This window comes from Egretta garzetta, unplaced genomic scaffold, assembly GCF_000687185.1.
Source record: "Egretta garzetta isolate BGI_Z169 unplaced genomic scaffold, ASM68718v1 scaffold280, whole genome shotgun sequence".
In the NCBI taxonomy this organism is placed as follows: Eukaryota; Metazoa; Chordata; class Aves; order Pelecaniformes; family Ardeidae; genus Egretta; species Egretta garzetta.
The window spans coordinates 999,478-1,018,503 of record NW_009258219.1 but is presented as its reverse complement, the minus strand read 5'-3'; the positions used below and the strand labels follow the sequence as shown (position 1 = coordinate 1,018,503).

General features: G+C 37.7%; 1 protein-coding gene across 2 annotated transcripts in view; it reads right to left on the bottom strand.

Annotated features, from left to right (window-relative positions):
• Window positions 1-19,026, bottom strand: part of OGDHL (oxoglutarate dehydrogenase L) — a 49,328-nt gene that overhangs the window by 22,131 nt on the left and 8,171 nt on the right. The window contains exons 3-14 of one of the 2 annotated variants that reach the window (XM_009634642.2): window positions 16,319-16,421; window positions 12,880-12,995; window positions 10,791-10,945; window positions 7,724-7,870; window positions 7,033-7,123; window positions 6,341-6,520; window positions 5,824-5,952; window positions 5,271-5,450; window positions 4,853-5,005; window positions 3,378-3,480; window positions 2,682-2,810; window positions 218-368 (exon numbers count right to left, since the gene is read on the bottom strand). In XM_009634642.2, the coding sequence (XP_009632937.1) occupies window positions 218-368; window positions 2,682-2,810; window positions 3,378-3,480; window positions 4,853-5,005; window positions 5,271-5,450; window positions 5,824-5,952; window positions 6,341-6,520; window positions 7,033-7,123; window positions 7,724-7,870; window positions 10,791-10,945; window positions 12,880-12,995; window positions 16,319-16,421 (1,637 nt within the window). Of the gene's footprint in view, window positions 1-217; window positions 369-2,681; window positions 2,811-3,377; window positions 3,481-4,852; window positions 5,006-5,270; window positions 5,451-5,823; window positions 5,953-6,340; window positions 6,521-7,032; window positions 7,124-7,723; window positions 7,871-10,790; window positions 10,946-12,879; window positions 12,996-16,318; window positions 16,422-19,026 lie in introns of those variants that run through there. The other variant, XM_035889367.1, reaches the window with a different exon arrangement.

Genomic DNA, 19,026 nt, shown 5'->3' with positions numbered 1-19,026 from the left:
GAGAAGGAAGAAAGTATCTAAGGACATGTGCTCTGCCTTACAGACGATTCTTTAAAATGCTGCTTACAGAGACATAGGAGATTTGGTTATTGACTGCCAGAATCTGATGCTGAATAGCATCAACTTCTCCTTCCCTGTAGAAGACCATATAGTTTAAAAAATGTTAAGATGTTTCTTTAAGTATGGGACTGCATTTAACAGTTATCTCAGTACTCACCTAAAAGTACCCCTCTCCACATCCTGTCCACTTAGTCGGACATGGATCCCTTCTTTCAGAAAAGAGCCAAAAGCCATGTATTCCGCTAAGGCCCAGTCAACAACCCTGTTCTTGGTCATTTCCAAGCGGGCTCTCAAAATCCGAGAGAGTCCTACATTGGAATAAAGATCAGAAATCAATGGACCTACTTCAGAGATATTTTATGTTCACATTACATTCACCATCTTCCCTCCCCACTGGCTAGGTTAAACACAGATCCTAATAGGGTCTACAAAGCGTTCTTCTAGAACTGAACTGCTAGCAAAGTATAATAACTTGTTTCCCAGGGAAAGGGTTGCATAACATTCATACCTTGCTTTAGAAGAAGAAAATAAGATTGGCTGCGTCAGAAACTACTGTGTACAATTAAAAAGACTCATGGTGAAATACTTCTTAAAGATTTATTTTCACATCTCTAACACCAAGTGCTGTTTTATAAGAGACTGAAAATATCAACTATCGGGTTCATGTCTTGCCTCTTTCTCTCTCATTTTTTCTTGGCATTTGTCTTACTGGACTTCTGGAGATGTTACAAAGAGAATCAGGATGGATTAATCAATACTATGAATATCATATAAATAGGAAATTGTAGCAGCTGCCAACAGATTTTCAGTTGGTAATCAAAAGTTGCTTTTTTACAATGAAGATTTTATAACTTGGTAAGCCAAAACACAAGTTTCAACACTGTGGCTTTTAAAGGAAATAAAACTTCTAAGCTGCACATGGGTGTTTCCAGCTTTGAGCCTATAAACCTAGTGTATTCAGTGTCACTTGACACCATCTTATTTTCACATCTGCACTGATGCTTTTGGCAAGCTATCCTATTTGTTATTTTCCAATACTTCCCTTTGTCACTTTACCTATTCTTACAAAAATTGCCATGCTTTCTTTCCACATAAACTATTCTCTCATCAAAATTATTGCATTTTAAGTAAAAAAACCTTGAAAATATTCACTTTAGAATATATGAAACATTTGAAAACCTAAATAATCTTCCAACTGTTTGTTGAAAGACTGAGATATTAAGCTGTTTCATTCTACTGGAAGGACAGAATACTTCAAAGGTGCTCTTCCCCTTCTAATTCTCCCATAATTTACTCTTTCATGGCCTTTTAAGCTGCATAAAAAAATCTAGCAGACCAAAGTTTGCTTTGAACCATAAGTCTATCTTACATACTAGCAAATGTTACTTAGCGTCAAAGGTTAATCAAGTTACTAATGAGGGACTGTCTTAACTTTTTAATTAGAATGTCTAATATTACATTTTATTGGATTACTCTAATTTCAAATTTATCTGTGTCACAACAAAGTGCACAAATGCGTGGAAGAGTTTCAAGGTTCATCTGTTAGTTGTATCTGCTCAAAAAGCTTGCAGTTGATAATTGGGAATGCCCTATCATCATTACTTGTAACAGTGTTTAACTGTCCCAAAGGAACATAAACACACAGAACACGTACAGCAGACATACTCTATTCCTTGATGGATGACTCTGGAGAAGAAAGATTAGATAGAGAGTTTATCCAGAAAAAAAAACCCAACTCTTTCTCCTGATCCTAAGTACATTCCCTACCAGCCAACAAAAGAAAGAAGATCCCTAAACAAAGTGTCTCCACGTTTCCCCGTGGAATGAACATCTTATTGCTCCCTGTAGAGCTGCTAGACTTCAACCTGACCAAGGAGTAAAAGAATGAACTCAGAACTTTGACGCAGTGCCAAGCATTCCCCAGTGGGACAGGCACATTTAACGTCTTACTGTAATAGACGCCAAATTCACAATTGAATCTCTTCAGATCAAAAGCTAAGACTCTGAGAAAATGCTAATTTGTGCTGTCATCAATGCTAAATAATAAGTTGAAAGAAAAACTGTGTCTGAATTTGCCTACACAGAATGCATTCAGCTGTACTAAAGTTAGGCTCATAGTATATCAGCAGTGTTGCCAGGTCTGAAAAGACCAAGCTATATTCCTGAGTAGAAAGTTATCTAACTACAAGAAAAGTGTCTTAAGTGGACCTCAAATTACCACTGGTTTTAGCATCAAAAACCCCATTAAGAGTGCTTTCTGAGATGGGTGCCTTACTTCCCAGTAAGTCCCACAAATGTGCTGCACAGAGGCAAGCATTTTCCACAGGGACTTGAATGAAAGAAGGTATTAACTTAATGTTACAAAGAGACATTTACCTCCCTCAGAGGAAAATCTATTTTCATGGGGTACAGAACAGAAGTGGCATGGTATGGAAAGAACATTTAGCTGAGAACAAGCAGCAGGTCCTTAACTGTCACATTCTCCTTGCCCAGAGGGTGGAAGAGTTAAAAGTCACAGGCATTCTCCTCTTTGGGAAATGGCCCAACAGCAACTTGTGTGCAGAAATATAAAATCTGAGCAAGAAACGTAGCCACTAGGAGAAACAAAGACTCCAGCTGACCTGCGTGTATTTTAAAGTCTTTGACTGGCACTGAACTAGCTACATTGCCAATGTGATGCAGCAGGTCTTCTGAAATGCCAGTTGGAGGACAAGACATGCTCTTGGGTTCTCCATCCACATTAAAGAATCCTGGAAGTAAAAGATTTGGTGAGGAGTTCAAGGACTGATTAAGAGATATCTACACCATCTACAATTCATTTAAAACCTCACAACTCTTAAAAGACATTCTAAGCAGCAGCCTAAACGTAGTTCTTCACCTTTCACTGGGAGACACAATCATTTTGATTGTCTTCATGACAACAAAATTTGATCTTAGAAGCACACAATGATCTGTTTTGTTTCTGCTTTCACTCCCAGTGAAGTCCAACTATGTGGGCAGAGGCAGCCAGGCAGCCAAAAAAGGGCACATGGCACCTCACAGTTAGCATTACAGGAAAAAAACACTTATCTGCTAAACTGAAAAGACGTCTTTTTCAAAGTCACACCTTACTTTGCATGTTTTTTTAAGAAAAGCACCTCTTTCAAGTTGATCTGACAAAATGTTTTATTTACTATTAACAGGGGCAAACCAAAGATTACATATTTTATTTTAAAGGAACACTGTCTGATAAAAAACATTTAATAGCCCTAGAATATGGACTCAAAATAAAAGCACAATAAAATTAACACTAGGGTAAGTGAAAGAACACTTCTTACCAGGCCAAGGTGAATCAAGCCAGTGCTTGATATGTAGAATCTTGTTATCCTTCGATCTAGTATATGCTTCTTCACATATTCTATCATACTTTGCAATTTCTTCCTGTAGAACAAAAAGTTTCTTTTTAAAATGGATAAACTTAACACATTTGTATCTTAGAGATGACACCTACCATTCAGTACAATAAAAACAGTTATTCAACTCCAAAAGAAAATTTAGATACAATTATGCAAACAAACAATTTCATTTTATCTAGGATCAAATTGCCTTCTAGAAACATGCTTACCCACATTACTCTAAATAAATTATTTAGTTTATTGGACAGATGTTATAGAGGAGAGTACCAAGAGATGAAGTTGCAAGCAGTACTCTAGAATGAGACAGAACTGAAGTACCAAATATAATTTACAGTCATACTTCTAAGATCAGCATTACCCAGCTCTCAAACTTCAGGATGCAGTAGCCACTAAAGAGTAGAAAAGAACCTCCCAGAAAACTAGTCTGGCTAGGAGAGTTTAGCTAAGAATCTGCTGGCCACACCTATCAAGGGCAACAGAAACAAAGCCATATTCTGTAGAGGCAGAATGCCTCTACAATACATATGTTTCAATCCAGAACGACACTCAAGTTACTGAGCTAGCTAATCTTTAAAGTAATTAACAGCAGTGTCGAGCTCAGTCTGTGCAGCAAAACATCCATCCAGGATCCTAAATCCAGTCATCAAAGCCCATGCCACCACTGGCACACTTTCACAATGATTCAGGATAGTTAGTTCTGCATGAGCTGTGATCATTCTTGCAGATAACAGAATGCACCTACACAAACTGCTTTTTTGTTGATCTGCAATACTGTGTCACTACGTAGTTAGCCACACCTTCCCAGAAGGTCCTTTGTTGCATCTGCACTGTACACATTCACTTTGAAAAAGATGAAGGTAAAGACCTTAGCAGCTTAATACAGGCACCAGACTCTACACTTCATCCTTCTGGAATATTTCAAATGATCTCAGAACTTAATTGAATTATTGCAAGAAAATAAAAAGGTTAAATTGATTTTATTGCATTATCGCTGGATGCAAGCCTGCCAAGATTATCAATATGAAGCTACAGTTATACCTGTGAGCATTCAAATACTGTCTTACTGCTGAATCAAGATTCTAGAGACGAGGAAGAACAGCTGACAAATGCCTCCATCTCCAACATTCACATCTGGTCACTTTTACAAATCTCAGAACTGAAGCAAAAATTTTTCTGTGCAATATTTATTAATTACTTCACAGCACTTTCAGTCCTCTTGTTACAATAATACTACCTATTTTACATGAAAATCCACACCAAATTGAATTGGAAAGCATCAAAGGGTGAAGACTTATCACAGTAATCGAAGGAAGGTTTTTAAGCAGACAGCATACAGTGACAGTTGTACCTTCCTAGTGATAGCTGCTTAAGTTCCCTGTAGCTGCGTTGACACGTACCTCAAACTCCTGCAGTGTTACAGTCCCATCTGCAATCAGTTTGTCAGCGTACTTCTTCAGCACTGGCACCTGCTTGTGGATCTGCTTGTACATTAGAGGCTGGGTGAACATTGGTTCATCCATTTCATTGTGCCCTCTCCTACGGTAACAAACCTACAAAGGGAAAGATCGTTTCTGCTAGTAAGAGGAAAACATAAAATTAAATCTTTCATGGTTTTACAGAGATTCTAGGAGGTTTGTGGTACAAAAACATTTATGGATTCTTGTGGGGCTGTTAGTTGTTTGGGGTTTTTAAATCAAGAAACTAAAGGCCATTAAAAATCAAAATATGTTTCTTGACTGGGTGTTCTATGCCACAGAAAAACACGACAGTTGTACATAATACACAGAATTAAAAGTTAAGAAAACTAAGACTTACCAAGTCAACCACCACATCTTTATTGAATGTGTTTCGCCATTCTGCAGCTACACTGCACACATACATCACTGCTTCAGGGTCATCAGCATTCACATGAAAAATGGGAGCATTGACCACACGAGCGACATCAGTAGGATATGGAGATGAACGGGCCATACGGGGGTCTGTGGTGAAGCCGATCTAAAAACACCAGAAACTTCCATTAAAATGTGGGCATCGCTCTCTACTTCGTTTGAACACTTGAGGTTTCCATTTAATAGTCATTTACACAGCAGTAGTATCAGCTTTCGTTTTGGCTAGCTAGCTTCTTTTTGCTCCCTTAAACAAAGCAAACCTAATCCGATTAAGCATTATAAATTGAATGAAATAAAGGTAGGTGATAAAATATTATCCACTCAGAGTTGCTAGATACTAGGATCATTTTCAGGAACATCCTAACCATTCTAATAAACAGAGGGGACAATGCACCCTGCTAATAACAAACAAGAATAAAAAGAAATACACTGGCAACTATTCCACAGATGAATTGATTGGAAAATGCTCTACTTGTTACCTGGTTGTTGACCACAACGTGAATAGTGCCATTCGTGGTGTAGGATGGGAGGTCGCTAAGATGAAACGTCTCATAAACCACTCCTTGTCCTGCAAAGGCAGCATCCCCATGTAATAATATGGACATAACCTAAGAGGGAGGATTATACACACATATCCACACATAAATTAGAAAGCAAAACTAAAATTTAAGCTTCTCAGCAGGATTTCTTTGCTCCTTATTTCTGTAGTGCTTATAAAACAGAACTGTATTTTTATAATAGAACATAGACTTGTCAGCATTTTGCTGCCTTTGCTCAGTTCGCAAACGAAACAAAGTTTTAAGCCTATTTCCTGAAGTTACCCCTGAGGTACCATGTCAAAAATCCTTATGTAGTTCAACAGGTGATATATCCCTTTTGTGAAGGAGGAATTGAGGAAGACTTTGTGATATAAAACCACTGGTAAACTATTTTTATTAAAAATAATATGAAAAACTACCAATGAGAGTTACTATATTAAAAAAAAAAACCCTTTACCTTTTTCCCTGCGGTATCCCCTCGATAAAACTGTTCAGCTTTTGTCTTCCCTTGCACAACAGGATCAACTGCTTCCAAGTGAGAAGGGTTAGCCATCAGGGATAGAGTGATTTTCTTGTTTGTTGCTCGGTTGATCCTCTCATGGTACATTCCTAGATGATATTTTACATCCCCAGATCCCTAGCATGCAAGATGTAGTCACAATTAAGGAATGTCATTCATACCAGCTGCATCTGATGGGTTACACCTAAAATTTGTGCTTAAGTCTGAAAAAATGCATCCAGCTATTTGTACATCAGTATGCACTATGGGTTTGATACCGTAGTTTCAAATTGGAACACTGTTCCTATTTTATTATCTTAGTGTCACTATCCAATATTGGATAAATATTTACAGAATATTCACTTAATTTATAAGAAACAAAGAAAGATGTTTAGAGACTACGAACTCAGTCAAATGACCTGGAACTTACTAACCTACAGTCACTCCTAAGACATTTTGCATGTTAGAGTTATAGTATAGCCTTTAAATTTGTTAAGAAATTTCACCAAATCGTATTCCTCAAACTAGAAAAGAAGACAATGCATTTCAGCAGCTGATAATGCTATTTTTATAATAACCGTGACCAAAATTACTAAAAGCTACCTTGAATGTTGACGACTCTATATAGATCTATTGAAGAAGCATCTTACCTCATCAGCTGCTTCAAGTTTGGGATCAAATTGACAGAAGATCTGCTCCAGCTCTTTTCGGATTACGTTAGCCAATACATTCAGCCTACCTCTATGAAAATTCCAAACATAGTTATGTCTCAAAAATGGTAATAACAGAGTTAACAGCATAAAACTTATAAAATCAGGAAGTCATCTCTGTCAGAAATTTGCAAGTAAGAAGTTCACTTCAAACTTCTGAACCCAAACCCCTTCATTCTACCTTCTCTTCCCACTGCAAAGTTCCTCCAATGAATTCCCACAGACATTTTATAATACCTAATTATCCAAGTACGGGCAATGAACTTTGTAGCTATCTACCAGTTTTAACATGACAACATTAATAATTAAGGCAGACTGCAAAAGTAAGGTTGATGCTATCTCGCCAAGCTTTCTCAGTTCTAGACTCTATGCAGTGGGGTAGATACCATGGCTGCTGCCACATTTGCGTGCAGCTTCAAAGCACGCTGAAGAGAGTTTTGCTACTAGCATTTACCCGTGAAGCCTCTAGCCTCTCACTGACAGGTACTGGCTACAGTTTTATGTTCCCATTACTTGCTATGACTGACTCTTGCTACCCTAGCAATATCAACTTCATTAATAGAATTCTAGAACCCAAAACTTGTCTTAAGATAATAAGCCCATTTGTTGGGGGTGGTTCCATTGACATTACCTATGAGGCATCCCCATTATAACATATTCAATTCCCATTTCACTGGATTTATCAATGATGGTCTTGAGTGCGGGAATCATTACTTCACATCCTTCCAAACCAAATCTCTTTTCGGAAGACCATTTGCGAGCAAGGAAGTCTTCAAATCTTTGCCCAAAAGAAACCCCCCCCCCCCCAAAAAAAGATTGTTTATATTAAGATAGTGTAGAAAATACTTATTGTCAAACAACTTTTAGCAAATAAAATTACATTACACTGATTTAACACATCTGTGAACACATGTTTTTAGGCCTCTGGAAGTAAGTCACATGTAGGGAGGGAGACACAGGAGAGAATTAAGTCTTCTTTCTCCTCCATCTGAGAAGTATTTACCAGGCCTTTGAAACAATTCAGACAGGAAGAAAAGTCTCTACCTCAGACAAAATTCAGTTACCAAGTTAAACTCTGTTCCTTCCCACGTATACAAAATGTATACTGACCACTGTGAAGGCAGAGTAACAGCAAAGAAGTCTTTTCTACGGATTGAAGAAGACATAACAGACAACCTGTATTTTCTGGAAGTAATGATTAAAAACTTGCAGAAATACAGCTGAAAGCATGCCTATTTCACAGGTCCTATTCAGTGGCAGGGCTCCTCAGACTCTGTGATGTAACGGTTGGTAACGTGCCAAGAACTAGGACACTGGTATCTCTGCCGCAGCTGCAGCAGGAGAAAGATGTCAATCCTTGACAGCTCTATGGTCTTTATTCTTTAATGCATTTGGGCCAGAGGCAGTAAGAGTGGTTAAAAAGTACCTTTTAACAAACGCTGAAAGGATTATATGCTGTAAAGCTTGGACATACAAAAGGCAAAAGAAAATACATCTTCATTAAAATAACTGTATTAGTTACATCATCTGTGCAATGCCTTGACTCATAACACTGCCATAATCCATTAATACTCAGCTTATTCCTCACTTAGAATGCTGACATTTACCTCTAGATTGAAGTCCTAAAAGCAGTGAAATGCAGAGTTGTCAAAAGACTCTCCTTAGCTCACCCATCAATACCCTTACAATTCAGGCATCTAAGCAACAAGCCAGATCCTCAGCTGAGCTATGCTGCCAGAATTCCTCAGGGAAGTCAGCGGGGCTATGCCAGTTTACATAAACTGAAAGTGGAGTCCCATGTGAACAGCAAGTCCCCCAGGACAAATCAAAGTGGTGGTTGTACACGCTGTTTTTCTCCTCTTTGCATCTGCAAGTTAAGCCAGTATTGGACAAGCAGAAAGTTCATTATTTGAGGCAAACTGTCACTAAGCGTGCAGAACTACAATGTTTCACAGTCACATCTTGCAAATCCCCCCATATGCCACTGTGAGTTCACGAGGGCTGGCAGCTCATCCGCTGTCACTGCCCGTGTTCAGTACCCAATGAGGAGCAAGTCTTACGAAAGATGGTTAACTCCCAGAAGGGATAATCTAGAAATGCTTGATCCATGAATGCACATACAAAGTAGCTAAAAGATATGCTACGAGTATTTTACAGGAGGAAGATTTTAAAATGACCTTTTGTTCAATAACCTATCAGTGAACACCACAAAGGATGAAAAATCCTACTTTAAAATTCAATTTCAAGCACCTGAAGTATGTAGTACCTGGAATGAACATTTCTGAAAATGGTATTCTTGAGCAAAATGATGACTATCTGCTTTACAAAGCCACAAATCTCAAGAGCACAACCAGTTTTCCTCAAAACCAGACTTTTTTCTTGATCATTTTCAGACCAAAAAAAAGCCACGCTAGAGATAGCTGAATAGAAATTTATGTATAACTTTTTTCTTCCATTTTCAGCAGACAATTAACTTGGCAGAAGATGAACATTTGGCTCCTTCATGCTACCAGAAATCCCAGATCTTTCCACAGCTTAGACAGGCAGGAATAAAAGCACAAATTCTTGTCTCAAGATAAATGGAAATAGTTCACACTGTGGGCTTGTTAAACAAAGTTACTCAAGTGCAATATTCATTTGACCATTAAGCAACTTTTTTATTTCTGTTTAAATGAAACTTTTAACCAAACAACCTTGCTGTAATATTGGCAAACAAAAACTGCCAAAAATATCTTCCAACATCTCCACTGAGCCCTTCGTTTTTAAGTTTTTCAACACAGAAGCTTAATCAAAAAACATGTCTTTATAAATCTGTAACTCTTGTGTTTATCAAAGGATATGCAAACTGTTTCAGACTGTAAGAACTGTAATAAATCTTGTGCCTGAGAAGGCAGTCTTGTTCTAAGGGTCAAAGGGTAATTTAGTCTCTGGGATCACAGTATTTCCATACAGATAGCCACAACGGGAGCAATCAATAAGCAATGGTTTCATATACTGCAGAGACCAAAAATCCTGCTGCCATGTCATACAACCGTACAGCACAGCTTGGCATACCTCAAAAGGAAAAGGGCAAAAAACAGGACTTGAAATCCCATTATGCCTCTCAAATCTAGTCCCCTCTTGGCACAGGCTTCCAAAGAGACTGTTAGCATCCCGAGTCAAACAATGCTCGTGTCAACATTTCACCCATACAGAAATTCTACTTGAGCTGACTGCTAGGATGGCTTCCTTAGATCATGTGCTACTACAAAGATGCACAATATAGCAGAAGATCAGTATCTGATGGTGTTCTGACATGTAGTTTCTGAAACAGTTATGAATCTTTAACACAGATGCATATTGCTAGTCTGTTGAAACAATTTTTTCCCAGTTTATCTCCGCAAGCCAATGAAGACACTGCCACATATGCCACTAATGGCTGCACAAGCATTACAGAATACAACCTGCCTTTTAAGAAAATAGAATACTAAAAATCACTACACAGACCTCGACATACCTCACAGCACTCTTTGATATCACAGCCAGGTTAACTACACCCACCTGTACTCCAGACTCTTTGATATCACAGCCAGGTTAACTACACCCACCTGTACTCCAGATACCACTTAGACTCTTCACCTCCACCTCAGCCATTTCCAGTCCATACAAGCTTACACCCACCAGCCACAGAGCAATGTCCCAGCACCACCCCAGTATACCTCATTGAGCGCACCAGCCTTGCCAACAAAGTCCTTTTTTCCTCATTAGTAAACTTCATAACTCCTGGTGTCTCAAACTTCTGCCGGATCCACTGGCACTGCTCCACATCATTGATAAACATAAACTCCAAGCCAATATGTTGGCAGTAGGTATTCTAGGATGTGAAAACACCAACACAGAAGTTTTAGGAGTTAATGGGCCACAAAGAAACAAATACATTTTTTAAATTATATTTTCTGTAGACATTACTCTTCTGAAAGCTATCTTGTCTTCTTCCTCTTCCACTATATCTTCCCCACAGTAATCCTATAAGTGAACAAATTATTTCATTGAATCTAGTTTTGTGCCAGAAAGCTTTCTCTACAAAGTAACATTTCAAAATTTTGAATCTGGAAGAATCTCATTTGGCAATATATCCAAAGTAGGCCAATAAACCCGCCTTAAATTGACTGGCATATTTCACCTAACTCACTACTGTTCTTACAGGCATAATAGAGTCTTTTCTTCAGATGCACCAGCAGAGATTTCAAGTCATTTATCAAAATTTACCCTGTCTTTTTTAAATGTCACCTGAAATCAAGCAATAAAGACAATGAGAAGACAGCTATGAAGCCTCATGCAAATTATCTGGTAACTGTCAAGTCTCAAAAGGCTGGAAATCTGAAAAAGAATCCAAGCAGCTGAGAGCAGAGAAAGGACAGAGAAAAACGCAAAGACACTTCAGAAATTTTCTCTCTTGTTGCTTTTTTAAATTTTTTTTTCTCACCTTAAAAAGACTATTTCACCAGAAAAATGTCCAAAATACAAGTCAACAGAATTAAGACCTATTGTGAGTTTAATTTGAGATAAAACCACTCTGTGGTATGTGCTCTCTAGTGCCTCTAAAAGGGAATTTAATGTTAACTTCAATAAAAAAAATAAATCCAAAGCTCTGGAAAGAAAAGAGAAACCAGAGGGTTATTTCTCTCTTAACACAAATCAGTTCCTTGAGGCTTTTGGATTTTGCTATTGATGTTGATTTGCACATTACAATTTTAAGGATTATCTCTTGAAAATTGCTGCACAGACATGCTAGAAGTGCTAAAACCAAAAAACAAATATAAGCCTCAGATGCACAACAGAGGTGTAGTGACTTAACAACCTACCATGCTTCAGGTAAGCAGATGTAATAGTCAAGCACGTAAGTTACACATTCTCTCACACTTGCAAGAGGTCAAAGCCATGAACTTTTATATGCTCAGTAATTATTTTATTTTTATTTCTACATTCTTGCAACTTATTTCCGTATTTCATCCTTTAAAATATTTCCTCATTCCTAGCCCTTTTTACTCCAATGGATTTCTTTATCGTGCAACAGAAGTCTCTACAACTTCAGTACTCCAAAATCCTGGAAAAAGCACGATCGGGAATATCCAATACTTACTAACTCAGTAGTTCACAAGTTCATTACCATTCCTACTTGCTGTCTTGCTATTTGGAGTTCCCCTCTAGTTCTATTTATTCCTTTAAATTGTTTTTGCTTTATTTTAGTTTTGATGACTGCACATGGCATAACCACATCACCTGTCAGATAATGAAACCCTAGAAAAAAGGATTTGGGATGGAAAACAAGGACCATCACTATCTACAAGCTACAGCTGGCCTTTCATGAATTTGGTACCCAACCCTCATATTTTTACTCAGGTAAAATTCTCACTAAAGCTAGGGCTCTGAGAGCAACCTCTGCACATCCTCAACACTGTATGAAAAGGTGTTTTATCTGTGGCAGGACACTTAAAAGACAAGTTCTAAAGGCTCTGCTCCTTTTAAACAACATCAGCTCCTTACAGAACTAGGTCCCAAATTCGTACTCTACCATATTCATCGCTTTTGTACTCATCCTTATCTATGTATTTCAGATATCCAGGCAATGACACTAATGGTGCTGCGATCTCTAGAAACAGTGTAAGGGTTATTTTTAATGTCATTTGAATTCTTTACATGCTCTATTAATAATTGACAAACGGAAACTTTTTTGTGAATGACAACTGGAAGAAGTTCACTTCTGTTTGGATGAAAACAATCACGAGTCAAAAAGGTGCCACTGACCTCCAGCCGTTTGATGATCTCTCGTAAAGAAAGACTGTTCTCATTTCCTCCTATGAAGGTGGTTGTAGGCAGCTGAAAGACTTTGTCCAAATCTGATTCATGCAAACCATAAAACCCTACAAATAGGTACATTATCAATTTGCGCGAAGCAGGGCAGGAGAAAAAAAAAAGGAAACCAGCATTGTTTTTCAAACCACCACAAATTCAGTTTAATACAGCAATATTAAGAAAGGTGGTACTGGACTAAAAATTGGAAGTATGAATATTTTGAAGCCATCCATTAGGACAATGCATTTTAGTCTGGATTTTAAAAAGAAATATTTTAATTAAATAGCTATTGTTTGATTAGAAGTACCCAACCATTCTTTCTTAAATGCTCAGATTTAACAACCGAAATCAAAATCACCCAAACCTTTTCATATTTTAGCATATTAGCATATATGCCATCAATTCTCCATATTATATCTTGCACTTCACTGTTTAGTAAAATAACTAACTGTATTGATCGAGGTATCTCCCTTGCTCTATCACAAGCAACAAAACCAAGAAGAACCACTCTTCACAGACAGAACCAGTTGGTTGGAAGTGTACTAGATTAATTTATACAACATTAATAGATAGACTAAGAGAAAATACAGAACATGTCCAATGTAATGCTGTGCCAACACTGGTAGAACTTCCAAGTTACCTCTTATTCACCCTCTTTATAGGGAAGTTAGGTTCAAACAGCCATGTAATTACCTGTACTGCTCTATTTCCTAATTGATGATCCTTTATAAAACAGATTTACTCTTACATGCCCCCCCCCGCCCCCAGCTAAAACAAGGGCTTGTTTAAGAATATTGTCCCATCTTGATTTAGACATATCTAAACTGTTCTGGCTGAGAATGTGGTTTAAGAAAATATTTAACTTAACTATTATACAGTTTTAAAGCCAAAATACAAAACAGACAAGATTGAAAGACTACTATCAATACAAGCTAAAGGTTTTCTGTGATGAAGTTTAGTCTAGACCTGATAAATGAAGAAAGGACAAATAGCTTCTTACAATTGTAAGAAACAAACATATAAAACTATAATACACAGACCAGTTATAGAACGTATATATACATTCAAATAATACATAATATGTGTGTTTGTACATGTAAAAATATTTTTAAAAATAAAAGTAGCTTCTATATTTTTAATTTTGAACTCTTTATCTCTGTTCCGGATAAAGCTGCAGGCATCCACTTTAACACTGATATGACAGCCTGCACATAACTCTTAAATCAATACAGAATAGTGCTCCATGTTCCTCGTTAAACGAATTTTCTGAAGATGAAAGCGAAGAAGCAATTTAAAGATGAAATTTAGATCATTTAGAGTTGAAGTCAGACCATAGGACTGCTTTGCCACCACTTTTACTATACAGCACTGCCAGTAATAACACATTCTGTGTTTTAAAAATAATATATTTAAAAATATTAATTTTGGTTTTAACAATAATTTTAATAATATATTAAAATGTCAAATCTGGAGTGACAAAAAAAGTGTTTGTGTGCCACTATTTCTCCTTTTTGGTACCATAATAGGTTTTTTCCAGCACCAAATTAATTCTGGTTTTCTCTAATGCTAAGGAGGAAAAAAAAAAAAAAAAAAAAGGGGGGAGGGGGAGGGACACAGGGAATAACAGGAGCCTTAGTGTCATTTGAAACAAAGCAGTACTAACTGCTACTTTCTCTCAGACTTCACAGGCTCTTCATGTTCTGTCATGCAAAAACCAGAACACGTACAGGAGTGATCTGGGCACACACAGAACATCTGTGCTTTGTACTGCAGCACCGCATATTTACTGAAGCATCACCTCATGTTTAAAGAGATACAACCTCAGTGAAAACCAAGAGTTCCTGAAAGCAATTCTGTAACTTGAATTGTGCAGAAGGTACACCTGTAACTAGACGCATTTTCAGAAGCAACTCCCAGAAGAAACTTCCTACCAGGAGGTTTCTCCAAAAAGAAAGCAGGAGATGGGACAAAGAAAATGCACAGAAAAATCAAACACGAAGATACTTTCTGTACTACCAGAGACCATTCATAAGTTTCCTGCCTGGAACATTCAAGGATAGGCAACATTTGAGATCCTCCCCTTTTTTGCTGTGCCAAGACTAGGTTAGAAATTTTGTTTCCCCTCATAAAACTGAAATATCACCTCAGTTACACTCTCAGACACATCCCCCCATCTCATTCAGAGGTCTAGCATATTTTTCCTATGCTTGTGAGGGCTTTGGTATGATGCCTTCTGACCCATCACCACACTCTGTACTAACCTATCTGTGGAGTTTAAAGAGATTTGTAGTAATGTGCTAGCAATCATTCATGCTCCAAATAAATTATATTTACTCGGTAAATGTCTAATGTATTTTCTAGAAGATACTTAATTAAAGCTGACAAACTTCAAAGAGAACACCTGATTTGTGTAAGCACCTCTCTATTTACAGTGTGAAGCACTCTACTGCCTTTATATGATCAAGGGTCAGAACTGCTTCTTTCGAATAGGAAAGACAGCAAAGAGGCAGTAGATATACTTACAGTAAAATTAAGCAGAACGTGTTTTATCCACTACTTGCACTAGGTTTTAAGTCTGGTCCAAAAAGCTTCCCTACTTCTCAAGAAAAATTGATTCGGTGTCTTTATCAAGTAGAAAACCACCTTTAAACATACCAGGTAGATTGAAGAGTAGAGAAAAATCAATCAGATGTTTTTTTTGTTCAAGCAGAGAGGAGCAAAGAAATTGATCAGTGCAATTTCTCAACGACTTACCCTCTTAGCAACCAGAACAACCTTTGCAAAAGCAAACCCTAGTGTATTACTCTCTGCCAGAGTAAACTAAAAAGACTGGATTATATACACAGGTCAAGAATTCTACACTTCCTGTGTTTTCTTCTGATAACTTCAAACAGACTTCTTTTAGCAGGAAAAAGTATCAGAGGCTAGAATCCAAATTTGGTATGAAATTTACCCTAAGTTCCTTTATCCAGCATTTTGTTTATTGCTTGTTTTTCCTAATGACTAGCATTCAGATGTCCCCAGTCAAAACAAGTATCAAGCATAATGGTATAAAAGCAATTTAGATTACCAGAATCTTGGCCGAATGTATGGATCAGTATTAATTTCTGTTGTGGTTCAAAACTATAAGATTTGGGGGTTTTATGAAGTGTTTATAACCATCATTCATCAGAAGGTGAATTCACAGAAACCTCACCTTGTGATCTCAGAGTAGAAATTCCATCATCCTGAAATTTGAGCCTCCTTACAGATGCTCAGAGAAACTGTTTCATGATAGCAGCAAGCAGAAAAGGTAGAAGCTTCCCTGAAATGTCTTATTAAATCACCCCAGCCCAATGAGACAAGAGAGACAAATGACCATTGCAAATAACAAGGCATACAGTGTACGCACCAAGTTTATCGATTGTAGTGATTAAGTCAGATGGAACAAATGAATCCAAGTCTGCATCCAGAATTCCAAGGGGATCCAGCTGAGCCACATGATGTCCACGGATCTGAAAGACGAGGAAAGTGAGAGAAAAATGAAATCACACTAACAGAAGTCAGACAAAGGGAAAAAGTCACTGATATCTCTCCACAGTATGTATATCAGCCATGAAGTCAAATAAGCAAACACTACTACTGTCACAAGAGTGTCGTATTTCCCAAGTTTTCCCATAAGAACAGGAAATAAGCATTATCTCTCTGGATATGTATACAATCTCTATAAAAATTGCTGAATACACATTAGAACATAACCTTTATTTTGTCAGACATACAATTTTAACTGGAATTACACTGAAGTCTAAGGAAAGAAAACTACTAAAGACTGTACTCTCAATCTCTAGGTAAAATTAAGAAACTATGATAGATCCTATCATTTGCTAATTCAGTCATTTTGTATTTTTGCCTGAATCCCCCTTTCTGCATCTGCGGAATACTAAAATACAGCATTGCTGAGCTAGAACACAGACTGGTTCTGAAGAAGTTTATATTGCAAGTCAAGAGGCCACTCTTTGTGAGCTTCGCTCCACATCAGATAGCATTTGTTTTCATTCATGAAGTTTCAGGAATTTCATCTATGATAAAATTGACATTCAAGACACCAAAGAACACAAATTCAGTGGGGAATTTAGCCAGCTTTTAGTTATCAGTATGACTGGTGTTAATGCACGCCACAAGTTGCTATAAACTAGTGCCTTGTATTAACATAAAACATTGCTTCAGAAGAAAGAACTTGTCCTGGTTTCTGCTGGGACAGAGTTAATTTTCTCCCTAGTAGCTGGCATAGTGCTGTGTTTTGGATTTAGAATGTTGATAACACACTGATGTTTTAGTTGTTGCTGGGTAGTGCTTAGACTGGCCAAGGACTTCTCAGCTCTACCAGATGCACAAGGAGCTGGGAGGGGGTGCAGTCAGAACAGGTGACCCCAACTGACCAAAGGGCTATTCCATACCATATGACATCATACCAAGTATATAAGCTGGGGGAAGAAGGAAGGAAGGGGGGGGACACTCGGAGTGATGGCGTTTGTCTTCCCTAGTCACCAGTACGCGTGATGGAGCCCCGCTTTCCTGGAGATGGCTGAGCACCTGCCTGCCCATGGGAAGTGGTGAATGAATTCCTTGCTTTGTTTTGCTGGTGTGTGCGGCTTCTGCTTTACCTATTGACCTGTCTTTATCTCAATCCATGAGTTTTCTCACTTTTGCTCTTCTGATTCTCTCCCCCATCCCACTGTGGGGGGAGTGAGCAAGCAGCTGCATGGTGCTTAGTTCCCAGCCAGGGTTAAACCACAACAGAACTAATTGATTCAATAGAGCCAATAATAAAACCCATTTTTTTTTAATATAATGTCTCCTCTGTGTGATTCTCATATACCAAATTAGCTCATTAAAAGCTTTTTAGATTAATATATCAATATTTTCTCCTAAATATTTTTCTTTTTAAGGACAAATTCAGATCCCTTGGGGTAGACTTTCATTCACTCTACTAGCATCCGAGTTGTCTCTGAAAAAAAAAATTCAAAACTGCAATATTAATAATGAATTGCATCACACAGTAATAGAGTGTGATTAAAGCATGGTTCATCAAGAAGTGACTTGTAAAAACAATATTCAAATGTTCTATATTTGCAGGAGAGTTCATGACAAAACACTTTCCACTCATAAGCAACAGAAATACGGCATCTTTTTTAGAACGCCAGCCCTGTAAATTCAGCCTGGCCTCTGAGATTCTTTGCATCTCATGAATCACCAGTAATAAAACTCTGACAGGCCAAATGATGCCCACGGCAACATCTGTGCCACCTCATTGTTTACAGCGGCACAAAGTCTATCTGACTGGAACTAAGCAAACAATTCTGTCGCAAGCATCATCAACAGGAAAGAATTCACCTCCCTAAGCTACATCTGCTGTGCAGTATTAGTAGGAAGAGGAAGATGATTAGCAAGAACACCAAAACCCAGAAGAGCAAATCAGTAAAGCGCTGTGCCATATTACACTCCAGGAGCAGTTTGATCTTTAACTAAATGACAGTATTTTCCTCAATATCAAGTTATTTTTTAATAACTTCCACTTCTTTCACTGGATACAGAAAATAGTAACAACTGCAAAAATCAGAGATCAACCTTGTGAAAATACATGCATAAATTTGACTAAATGCAAGTACAGACTACCTGAAACTAGACTTTAAAATCGTGTTTTCTAGACACAGATACAAAAAACCCACCACCACCCTATGTTATAAAAGACTCAAGAAATTGCATTTATCTAGACTTATTTTTGTTAAGCACACACATTTCACTGGAAATCCTTCTTTCAGTGCATCCAGTGCTCTGCATTAGAAAAAGCAATAGATTAACTGTGTTTCAGAAGGCCAGCTCAACAGACCACAAAGCAGTTTACCACAAAAACCATAAAATACTGACAGGTTTGAGAAATGAAAATTCTGTATCCTTCTCCATTTCATTTCATTATCAGGCAAAGGACAGTCACAAATTGATCGTACCCCTTCAACACAGAATTTAGACGGTATTAAATACCTTTTAAAAACAGACGGTTGCCTTAGGTAATCCTCTTTTCATTGTTTGTCGCAGACACATGGATACCTGCCATTTATA